The sequence below is a fragment of the Symphalangus syndactylus genome, chromosome 5 (assembly GCF_028878055.3).
Source record: "Symphalangus syndactylus isolate Jambi chromosome 5, NHGRI_mSymSyn1-v2.1_pri, whole genome shotgun sequence".
NCBI lineage: Eukaryota > Metazoa > Chordata > Mammalia > Primates > Hylobatidae > Symphalangus > Symphalangus syndactylus.
In genome coordinates this window covers 148,118,014-148,129,788 of record NC_072427.2, presented here as the reverse complement: position 1 = coordinate 148,129,788, position 11,775 = coordinate 148,118,014, and the positions used below count along the sequence as shown (strand labels likewise).

General features: G+C 48.2%; 2 protein-coding genes and 1 pseudogene across 6 annotated transcripts in view; all 3 read left to right on the top strand.

Moving 5' to 3' along the window:
• The window catches only part of LRRC23 (leucine rich repeat containing 23), a 57,107-nt gene that overhangs the window by 7,159 nt on the left and 38,173 nt on the right, over positions 1–11,775 (top strand). For 2 of the 5 annotated variants that reach the window (XM_055280850.2, XM_063639763.1), the window contains exon 1: positions 5,808–6,050. The exons of the other annotated variants lie outside the window; for them this stretch is intronic. The gene's annotated coding sequence lies outside the window, so the exon portion shown is untranslated. Of the gene's footprint in view, positions 1–5,807; positions 6,051–11,775 lie in introns of those variants that run through there. 5 annotated transcript variants of the gene reach the window in all.
• On the top strand, positions 6,063–6,635 carry LOC129483459 (large ribosomal subunit protein eL13-like). The gene has a single exon (XM_055280865.2). It carries the CDS (start codon positions 6,195–6,197, stop codon positions 6,630–6,632), a length of 438 nt encoding a protein of 145 aa, XP_055136840.2. The 5' UTR covers positions 6,063–6,194; the 3' UTR covers positions 6,633–6,635.
• On the top strand, positions 6,651–7,860 carry LOC129483460 (destrin-like; annotated as a pseudogene).

Genomic DNA, 11,775 nt, shown 5'->3' with positions numbered 1-11,775 from the left:
AAACTTGTCATCCACCCAACCTGGATATGCTTGCCAGTATGGGACATCAATAATAACATCATGACTGTAAGACCAGGCACAGTGGCTCACACCTGTAATCCCAGCCCTTTGGGAGGCCAAGGTGGGCCGATTGATTTGAGATCAGAGGTTGAAGACCAGCCTGGGCAGCATGATGAAACCCCGCCTCTATAAAAAATACAAAAAATTAGCCAGGCTTTGGTGGCTCGCGCCTGCCATCCCAGCTACTCTAGAGGCTGAGGCACGAGAATCCCTTGAGTCCAGAAGTGGAGGTTGCGGTGAGCCAAGATCATGCCACTGCACTCCAGCCTGGGTGATAGAGCGAGACCCTGTCTCAAAAAATAAATAACATCATGACTGTGGATGGCAGCCTATGATGAATTTAGTGAAGGACCCGTGTGATAACCAAGGCCTGGGGACAGAGAACGGTGCCTGCCCCATGGCTAGCTCTAGATCAGCTTGAGAATTTTATCACGCCTGTGCTGCTGCTGCTGCTGCTGCTGGTTGTTTAAAACATGGTTGTTGGCCAGCCACAGTGGCTCATGCCTGTAATCCCAGCACTTTGGGAGGCTGAGGCAGGCGGATCATCTGAGATAAGGAGACCAGCCTGGCCAACATGGTGAAACCCGTCTCTACTAAAAAATACAAAAAAATTAGCCAGGCCTAGTGGTGCGTGCCTGTAGTCCCAGCTACTCAGGAAGCTGAGACAGGAGAACCGCTTGAACCCAGGAGGCGGAGGTTGCAGTGAGCTGAGATTGTGCCACTGCACTCCAGCCTGGGCGACAGAGCAAGACTGTCTCAAAAAAAAAAAAAAAAAGTTGTTTTAAACAATTCATCAGTTGGTACCACTGAATCTTGAGCTGATCAAACATTTGTTGCTAAAAGGTAAAAAATTTCATAATGCTACAAGTAATTTAAATTTTTTACTTAAAAAAAAAAAAATTGGCTGGGCGTGGTGACTCACACCTGTAATCCCAGCACTTTGGGAGTTCAAGGCGGGCAGATCACGAGGTCAGGAGATGGAGACCATCCTGGCTTTAGTAGAGACGGGGTTTCACCCAAAAAAATTAGCTGGGCATGGTGGCAGGTGCCTGTAGTCCCAGCTACTCAGGAGGCTGAGGCAAGAGAATGTCGTGAACCTGGGAGGCGGAGCTTGCAGTGAGCCAAGATCGCGCCACTGCACTCCAGCCTGGGTGACAGAGCGACACTCCGTCTCAAAAAAAAAAAAAAAAAAAATTATAGATGAGGTCTTGCTATTTTGCCCAGGCTGGACTCAAATTCCTGGGTTCAAGTAATCACCCCACCTCAGCCTCCCAAGTAGCTGAGACTACAGGCATGTGCCACAATGCCTTTTTACTTATTTTATTATTTTGTTGAGACAGGGTCTCACTGTACTCCAGGCTGGAGTGCAGTGGCACGATCATGACTCACTGCAGCCTCACCCCAGGCTCGGATGATCCTCCTACCCCAGCCTCCCGAGTAGCTAGTGAGAGGTGACAGCATGCTGGCTGTCACCCTCGCTTCCTCTCGGCGCCTCCTCTGCCTGGGCTCCCCCCACTTTGGCGGCACTTGGGGAGCCCTTCAGCCTGCCACTGCACTGTGGGCTGGCCAAGGCGGGAGCTGGCTCCCTCGGCTTGCAGGGAGGTGTGGAGGGAGAGACGCCAGCGGGAACCGGGGCTGCGCACGGCGCTTGCGGGCCAGCTGGAGTTCCGGGTGGGTGTGAGCTTGGCGGGCCCCCCCACTCGGAGCAGCTGGCCGGCCCTGCCCACCCCAGGCAATGAGGGGCTTAGCACCCGGACCAGCAGCTGGGGAGGGTGTACTGGGTCCCCCAGCAGTGCCAGCCCACCGGCGCAGCGCTCAATTTCTCACCGGGCCTTAGCTGCCTTCCCGTGGGGCAGGGCTCAGGACATGCAGCCCACCATGTCTGAGCCTCCCATCCCCTCCATGGGCTCCTGTGCGGCCCGAGCCTCCCGGGCGAGCGCCACCCCCTGCTCCATGTCGCCCAGTCCCATTGACCACCCAAGGGCTGAGGAGTGTGAGCGCACGGCGCGAGACCGGCAGGCAGCTCCATCTGCAGCCCTGGTGCAGGATCCACTGGGTGAAGCCAGCTGGGCTCCTGAGTCTGGTGGAGATGTGGAGAACCTTTATATCTAGCTCAGGGATTGTAAATACACCAATCGGCACTCTGTATCTAGCTCAAGGTTTGCAAACACACCAATCAGCACCCTGTGTCTAGCTCAGGGTTTGTGAATGCACCAATTGACACTCTGTATCTAGCTGCTCTGGTGGGGCCTTGGAGAACCTTTGTGTCCATACTCTGTATCTAACTGATCTGATGGGGACGTGGAGAACCTTTATGTCTAGCTCAGGGATTGTAAACGCACCAATCAGTGCCCTGTCAAAACAGACCACTGGGCTCTACCAATCAGCAGGATGTGGGTGGGGCCAGATAAGAGAATAAAAGCAGGCTGCCCGAGACAGCAGTGGCAACCTGCTCTAGTCTTCTTTCATGGTGGTAGCTTTGTTGTTTCGTTCTTTGCAATAAATCTTGCTAGTGCTTACTGTTTGGGTCTGCACTGCTTTTATGAGCTGTAACACTCACTGTGAAGGTCTGTAGCTTCACTCCTGAAGCCAGCGAGACCACGAGCCCACCGGGAGGAACAAACAACTCCAGACACGCCGCCTTAAGAACTGTAGCACTCACTGCGAAGGTCTGCAGCTTCATTCCTGAGCCAGCGAGACCACGAACCCCCCAGAAGGAAGAAACTCTGAACACATCTGAACAACAGAAGGAGCAAACTCTAGATGCGCCACCTTAAGAGCTGTAACACTCACCGCAAGGGTCCGCGGCTTCATTCTTGAAGTCAGTGAGACCAAGAACCCCCAATTCCGGACACACTAGGACTACAGGCACGTGCCGCCAGGCCTGGCTAATATTTAACTTTCTGTAGAGACGTGGGTCTCTATGTTGCCCAGGTTGATTTCAAACTCCTGTACTCAAGCAATTCTGCCTCATCCTCCCAAAGTACTGGGATTACAGGCATGAGCCACCATGCCTGCCTGTTTTTATTTTTTAAAATTTTACATATATTTTTGAGACAAGGTCTGGCTCTGTTGCCCAGGCTGGAGTGCAGTGGCACAATCTTGGCTCACTGCAACCTCTGCCTTCTGGGTTCAAGCGATTCTCCCGCCTCAGCCTCCGGAGTAGCTGGGACAACAGGCGCCCCGCCACCATGCCTGGATAATTTTTTTGTATGTTTTTGTAAAGACAGGGTTTCACCATGTTGCCCAGGTTGGTCTCGAACTCCTGGGCTCAAGCAATCCACCTACCTTGGCCTCTCAAAAGTATTGTGATTACAGGTGTGAGCCACTGCGATCGGTCCTTTTAAAAAAAAAGTCCCCTCCCACCACTGCCGTTTTTACTTTTTTATTGAGATGTAGCATATATAAAGTACACTAATCTTAAATTGCCCAGTGAACTTTTACATATGTATACACTTGGGTGACAACCACCAAAAAGATCAAGAAAAAGAATCCAGCTGGCTGGGCATGGTGGCTCACCCCTGTAATCTCAGTACTTTGGGAGGCTAAGGCAGAGATCACTTGAGCTCAAGAGTTCTGAGATGAGCCTGGGCAACATAGGGAGACCTCGTCTGTACTAAAAATTCAAAAAAGTTAGCTGGGTGTGGTGGTGCACGCCTCTAGTCCCAGTTACTCTGGGGGGCTGAGGTTGGAGGACTGCTTGAGGCTGCAGTGAGCCCTGACCATGCCACTGCACTCCAGCCTGAGTGACAGAGCTGGATGCCGTCTTAAAAAAAACACACACATGCAAACACAAAAAAAGAATTCAGCATCTGTCTTGCTCTTTCCCTGACGATACATTCCCAAGGGTAGCTCCTATTAGACCCCCTATCAGTATAGATTAGCATTGTCTGTTCTTCAATTTCATATAAATGGAATCATAATGTCAAATGCAGTGGCACTTGCCTCTAGTCGCAGCTACCTGGAAGGCTGAGATGTGAAGACTACTTGAGCTCAGAAGTTCCACTGCACTCCAGCCTGGATTACAGAGGGAAAACTTGTCTCTAAAAAAAAGAAAAAAGAAAGAAAAAGAAAACATAGTATGTATTCTTTTGTGTCTTTCCAACATTGTATCTGTAAGTCATCCAAGTTCTTGCATGAAATAGCTCATAATTTTCATTTTCATATAGTATTCCATCATCTAAATATGCCACAATTTATCTATTCTACTGTTGATGGGTTTTTTTTTTTAAGACAGTCTTGCTGTGCCGCCCAGACAGGAGTGCACGGAGTGCAGTCATGGGATCTCGGCTCACTGCAACCTCCACCTCCCAGGTTCAAGCAATTCTCGTGCTTCAACCTCCTAAGTAGCTGGGACTTCAGGCACGTACTACTACGCCTGGATAATTTTTGTATTTTTAGTAGAGATGGGGTTTCACCATGTTGGCCAGGCTGGTCTCGAACTCCTGACCTCAGGTGATCCATCCGCCTCAGCCTCCCAAAGTGCTGGGATTACAGATGTGAGCCACTGCACTGGGCCTGTTAATGGATATTTAAATCGTTTCCAGTTTTCCACCATTATAAAGTTGCCATGTACATTATTGTACAAGTCTGTTAACAAAAGACCATGAGGCCTGCAGAAGAAAAACAAAGGAAAGCTTTATTTTTTGGAAAAAAAAAATCTCCAAATTGAGGAATGCTGCTGGTTTACACACTGTTCACTGGAATAAAGTCTCTTTCCTCCGAGTTCCTTTACAGCCTATGATCTCAGTACTTTGGGAAGCTGAGATGGGAGGATCAGTTAAGGCCAGGAATTGGAGACTAGCCTAGGAAGTATATCAAGACCTCCTTAGCAAATAATTTTTTTTCTGTTGCCCAGGCTAGAGTGCAATGGCGCTATCTTGGCTTGCTGCAACCTCTACCTCCCGGGTTCAAGTGATTCTCCTGCCTCAGCCTCCCGAGTAGCTGGGATTACAGGCATGCACCACCATGCCTGGCTAATTTTGTATTTTTAGTACAGACAGGGTTTCTCCATGTTGGTCAGACTAGTCTCGAACTCCCGATCTCAGGTGATTCACCTGCCTTGGCCTCCCAAAGTGCTGGGATTATAGGCATCAGTCACCGGGCCCTGCCAATAAAAAATGTTTTTAATTAGTTGGGTGTGATGGTACACACCTGTAGTCCTAGCTACTCAGGATGCCGAGATGGGAGGATTGCTTGAGCCTAGGAGTTCAAGGCTGCAGGGGCTGCGAATGTGCCACTGCACTACAGACTGGGCAACAGAGTAAGACCCTGTCTTTTAAAACAAAAAAACTAATAAGCAAAACCAAACCAAATTCCTTTTCAGAGAACTTTTTTCACAAGTCGTTGGTGGAGCTAGGCATGCATTTTTCTTGGGTGCAAACCTATGTGCAGAGTTGCTCGGTAATAAGGGATTACAACATATAGATTTAACCACATGCAATTTTCCGATTTCTTTCCATAGGGACATTTTATTCAGAAATTAAACCATTCAAGGCCGGGTGCGGTGGCTCACGCTTGTAATCCCAGCACTTTGGGAGGCCGAGGCGGGCGGATCATGAGGTCAGGAGATCGAGACCACGGTGAAACCCTGTCTCTACTAAAAATACAAAAAATTAGCCGGGCGTGGTGGCGGGCGCCTGTAGTCCCAGCTACTCGGAGAGGCTGAGGCAGGAGAATGGCGTGAACCCGGGAGGCGGAGCTTGCAGTGAGCCGAGATCGCGCCACTGCACTCCAGCCTGGGTGAGAGAGCGAGACTCCGTCTCAAAAAAAAAAAAAAAAACAAAAAGAAATTAAACCATTCAGAGTTCCAGCACTGTCGGGGGTCATCGGGCTCTGTCCACCACCATAGGCCTAGCATTGTCACCAACGGAGCCATGGAGGGACCTCGGCCCAAGCTGGGGCCTCTTCATCATCAAAGAAGGCTTCTGGCCAGACCAGGCTCTGTGGGCACAGCCAGGCTGGAGGACTAGGGCGGTGGCAGTGGCCAGGTGAGTGCACATGGCCGTGGGTGGTCCCTCACTTGCTCCCCTCCTCTCTTTCACTACCCCCTGGGCTGTAGGGAGCCAGGGCACCCAGCCGTAATGGCATGATCCTGAAGCCCAACTTCCACAAGGACTGGCAGTGGTGCGGCCATGTGGCTCAGCCAGCCCATGGGGCAGATCTGCAGAAGCAAGGTAGCCAGCAAAAGCAGGCTACATGGCTCACTCGTATGGGCCCATCTACCCATAGTAAGGTGCCCCATGCTGAGGCATCACTACAAAGCACGAGCTGGCAGGGGCCTCAGCTTGGAGGAGTTAAGGGTGGCTGGCATTCATAAGAAGGTGGCCCAGACCATTGGCATCTCTGAGGACACAAGGAGGAGGAACCAGTCCACCGAGGCCCTGCAGGCCAAGGTGCAGAGGCTGAAGGAATACCGCTCCTCACTCATCCTCTTCCCCAGGAAGCCCTTGGCCCCCAAGAAGGAAGACAGTTCTGCTGAAGAACTCGAACTGGATACTCAGCTGACAGGACCAGAAATGCCCATCGGCAATGTCTACAAGAAGGAGAAAGCCAGAGTCATCACTGACTAGGAGGAAATCTTCAAGGCCTTGTTAGTCTCTGTATGGCCCATGCAAATGCCCAGCTCTTCGGCATATAGGCACAAAGAACCAAGGAAGCTGTAGAAGAGGATGTTTAAAAAAAACAACGGGTAGGCTCGAGCCGCTGCATCAGCTCTGTGCTGGGTCTCTCGGTCCCGCAGCCATGAGGAGGACGCTCCCCAGACTCACTACCCGCCGGCTCCCTCCTCCGCGTCCCTGCGATGGTGGACCAAGATGACCTGTTGTGCATCAGATGCCTTTGAGACATACAACTGGAGATGTGAGATAGGAAATTGAATGTAAAGACTGGAAGCTCGGAAGAGCAGAACTCTGAACAACGTGCCTCAGGAGTGCAAGCTGCTGATGAAGTATATCGCATTTTTTATGACATGAGAATTCGTAAATGCCCCACACCAGAAGAAATCAAGAAAAGAAGAAAGGCTGTCATTTTTTTTGTCTCAGTGCAGACAAAAGTGCATCATGTAGAAGGCAAAGAGATCTTGGTTGGAGATGCTGGTATAACTATAACAGCCTTTCAAGCATTTTGTGGGAATGCTTCCTGAAAAAGATTGTCACTATGCTTTGTATGATGCAAGCTTTGAAACAAAAGAATCCAGAAGAATTGATGTTTTCTTGTGGGCACCAGAACTAGCACCTCTGAAAAGTAAAATGATCTATACAAGCTCCAAGGATGCAATCAAAAAGAAATTTCAAGGCATAAAACATGAATGGCAAACAAATGGACCAGAAGATCTCAATCGGGCTTGTATTGCTGAAAAGTTAAGTGGATCCTTTTTTTTGAGATGGAGTCTTGATCTGTCGCCCAGGCTGGAGTGCAGTGATGGGATCTCAGCTCACTGCAACCTCCGCCTCCCGGGTTCAAGCGATTTTCCTGCCTCAGCCTCCTGAGTAGCTGGGATTATAGGCGTGCGCCACCACACCTGGCTAATTTTTGTATTTTTAGTACAGTCAGAGTTTCACCATATTGGTCAGGCTGGTCTCGAACTCCTGACCTTGTGATTCGCCCTCCTTGGCCTCCCAAAGTGCTGGGATTACAGGCATGAGCCACTACACCTGGCCAGTGGATCATTAATTGCAGCCTTTGAAGGATGCCCTGTGTAGATCATCATTCAGTGCCACAAATTGAAAGCTTCCAGGTTTAATGTTATCCTCTTGCTATATAAATAAAGCAAATATATTTAGGCCAGGGTCTCACTGAGGGGAGCTGTCTTGTCATCTTTTAGAGTAAACTAAATACTCTATAAACATAAGCAAACAGCCCTAAATAATCTAAAGTCTAAAGTTGTTTGTTTTTTTTTAAAAAAAAAAAAAGAAAAGAAAAAATAAAATAGCCAAGTGCAGTGGCTCACAGCTGTAATTCCAGCACTTTGGGAGGTGAGGGTGTGTGGATTGTTTGAGCTCAGGAGTCCAAGACCAGCCTGGGCATCATGGTGAAACCCCATCTCTACTTAAAAAATACAAAAAATTAGCCAGGCATGGCAGCATGTGCCTGTAGTCCTGGCTACGAGGGAGGCTGAGGCAGGAGAATTGCTTGACCCCGGGAGGCAGAGGTTGCAGTGAGCCGAGATTGTGCCACTGAACGCCAGCCTGGGTGACAGAGCAAGACTCCATCTTTAAAAAAAAAAAAAAAAAAAAGAAAAAAAAAAATAAGCCCTGTTGAGGACTTGTAATATATCAGCAATAATGCAAAAAAAAAAAAAAAATTTCAGATATTTTGCAGCATGAAATACTTTAGTAAATTTATAAAGCTTTAGATTGGTCTTTTCCTTTTTCTCCTGAGGGTGATTTTATCAGTTCCTCAAGATTTTTTATTAGTGTTTCTCTGTGGCTCTCAAAAACTTCTTTATTTTTAGGATTATTTCCTTATTTTGTAGAGACTGGGTCTTACTCTGATACACAGGCTGGAGTGCAGTGGCGAAATAGCTCACTGTCACCTTGAGCTATGATCAAGGGATCCTCGGCTTCAGTCCCTCAAAGTGCTGGGATTACTGGCATGAGCCACCATACCTGGCCAGGCCAAGGAGTTCTTTACTTTCTTCCTCAATGATGTATAAACAAAGCCATTACGATCCACTTGCTAGGCGACTTGCACAATGAGTTTCACTTCTTTGTCAATAGAAACCCTTGGCCAGGCGCGGCAGCTCACGCCTGTAATCCCAGCACTTTAGGTGGGTGTATCAGTTGAGGTCAGGAGTTCAAGACCAGCCTGGCCAACATGGTGAAATAATACTAATAATGCAAAATAATATCTCTACTAATAATACAAAAATTAGCCGGGCATGGTGGCACATGCCTGTAATCCCAGCTACTTGGGAAGGTGAGGCAGGAGAATTGCTTGAACCTGGGAGGTAGAGGTTGCAGTTAGCCGAGATCACACCACTGCACTCCAGTCCTGGCGACAGAGCAAGACTCCGTCTCAAAAAACTAAAAACAAAAAAAAAGAGAAAGAAACCCTTAAAATTCTGAACACATTCTTTCCACATGCATTGACTGTCAGGCTTCCTTGCTTCCATTACCTGTTTGTTTGTTTGTTTGTTTCTTTGTTTATTGAGACAGGGGCTTGCTATATTGCCCAGGCTGGAGTGCAGTAGCATGATCACGGCTCACTGCAGCCTTGACTTTCCCAGGCACAGGTGATCCTTCTGCCTCCACCTCCTGAGTATCTGGGAATATAAGTGCGCACCACCACGTTCAGCTAATTTTTTGTGGAGTTGAGGTCTTGCCATGTTGCCCAGGCTGGTCTTGAACTCTTGGACTCAAGGGATCTGCAGCCTCCCAAAATGCTGGGATTACAGGCACGAGACACCACACCTGGCCTCCCATTGCCTGTTTAAATAGAAATGATGCAACTAGCAATATGGAAGGACTTCCAGATCTTTACCACATTAAGATTAGGGTCAGCATCCATGGCTCTGGGAGTCAAGGGAGAATCTCAGCCTAATGTACATGGCTTTGAAAGAGCAAATAATGCTTAGATCAGCAGAGTGAAGGATGGAGTAATGTTGGGACAGGAAAACTTTATTCAATGCCTTCATGAGCACATTCATAAAGTGTGTGGTACATCAGTGTGGTATTGTGTCCTGCAGCACAAAGCCACATTTTTTCTCTTTGAGGTCCTGCTTGACTTCTAGAATGAAGATATTTGAAACTGAATCAGGGAAAGTACTACAGTCACCCAGGACTTTGCATTTGATTGCTAGAGTACAGGCAGGTTTTTTTTAATTCTTTTTTTGTTTTTTTTTTTTTGTTTTTTTTTTGAGACAGTCTTGCTCTGTAGCCCCGGCTGGAGTAAAGTGGCCTGATCTCTGCTCACTGCAAACTCTCCCTCCCAGGTTCAAGCAATTCTGTCTCAGCCTCCCGAGTAGCTGGGATTACAGGGGTGTGCCACCATGCCTGGCTAATTTTTGTATTTTTAATAGAGATGAGGTTTCACCGTGTTGGCCAGGCTGTCTTGAACTCCTGACCTCAAGTGCTCTGCCCGCCTCAGCCTCCCAAAGGCTGGGATTACAGATGTGAGCCACCATACCGCCATTTTTTTGTTTTGTTTTGTTTTTTTAAAGGGCACCACGATTTGTAGAATGACAGCCCTGCAGAACTACACTGCCACTGCACTTGGGGGCAAGGGCAAAGGGTGGAGGGGAATAGCATTCACAAGATCATGAGTTGCTTTCAAACCAGGGCCTTGTGTTTCTAGCTTGGAAATATTAAATGCAGTTGGGCATCTTTCCCCAGAAGATACCAACCACCAACCTCATGGTATTCTTTTCCCCAGTAATTCCATTTTCTTTTCCCCAGTAATTCCACCAACCTCTTTTCCCCAGTAATTTTTTTTTTTTGAGATGGAGTCTTGCTCTGTTGCCCAGGCTGGAGTGCAGTGGCACGATCTTGACTCACTGCAACCTCTGCCTCCTGGGTTCAAGCAATTCTTCTGCCTAAGCCTCCAAATAGCCAGGATTATAGTTGCCCGTCACCATGCCCGGCTAATTTTTGTATTATTAGTAGAGATGGCATTTCACCATGTTGGCCAGGCTGGTCTTGAACTCCTGACCTCATGATCCGCCTCCCTTGGCCTCCCAAAGTGCTGGGATTACAGGCGTGAGCCACCGTGCACGGCCTATGCCAATAAACCTTTCTAATAGCTCTGAGTGGGTTGTGCTGTCTGTTCCTCTACAGACACACCTCACCAATAGTTTGTGTGTTTTTGAGGTTTAAATGGCTTCTAAAATCATTATGCCATCCTTGGCTGGTTTTGAAATCTTTCCATCCAAAGGCTAACTTCTCTAGTAGGAGGTTTGAACTATGACTTGAGATGAAGAGTTTTTTCTTCTCTTTTTTTTGCCACGTCTTGCCATTGTAAGGCGCATATTTCTTTTTGGTTTTCTTTCTTTTTAATATATAGACGCAGGGTCTTGCTCTGTCGTCCAGGCTGGAGTGCAGTGGTGCAATCATATCTCACTGCAGCCTACAACTCCTGGCCTCAAGAGGATTAGCTTCTGGTCTTGCCCTCCCAAAGGGCTGGGATTATAGGCCTGAGCCACCGCACCTGGCCCAGACACATATTTCTGGTGCTTGTCTTTCAGTAATATTTAGTGGCCTTTCCATTTCCTTTTTTCTTTTTTTTTGAGACGGAGTTTCGCTCTTGTTGCCCAAGCTGGAGTGCAATGGCGCGATCTCGGCTCACTGCAACCTCTGCCTCCTGGGTTCAAGTGATACTCTTGCCTAAGCCACCTGAGTAGCTGGGATTACAGGCGTCCGTCACCACGCCCGGCTACTTTTTGCATTTTTAGTAGAGACGGGTTTTCGCTGTTTTAGCCAAGATGGTCTTGAACTCCTGACCTCAGGTGATCCACCCACCTTGGCCTCCCAAAGTACTGGGATTCCAGGTGTGAACCACCACGCCCGGCCTGCGATTTTCATTAACCACGTATCTTCGTTGTCACTTTAGCAGTTGTAGGAGAATCTGCTGACCTCGCTTCACAAATTTTTTGAATCTTGATTGAATGTACAGATTTTTTGAGGCCGTATTTTTTTTTTTCCACTTTGGAGATAGACGTGTATGCTAGCGTGGAAGGGAATTGTTTCTACGGTTGAGTGCCTAAAGAAGGGCTTGATG

What these genes read in the sequence shown, in the direction of transcription:
- LOC129483459 (XM_055280865.2), top strand. Translation starts at nt 6,195, where the DNA reads ATGTGGCTCAGCCAGCCCATGGGGCAGATCTGCAGAAGCAAGGTAGCC.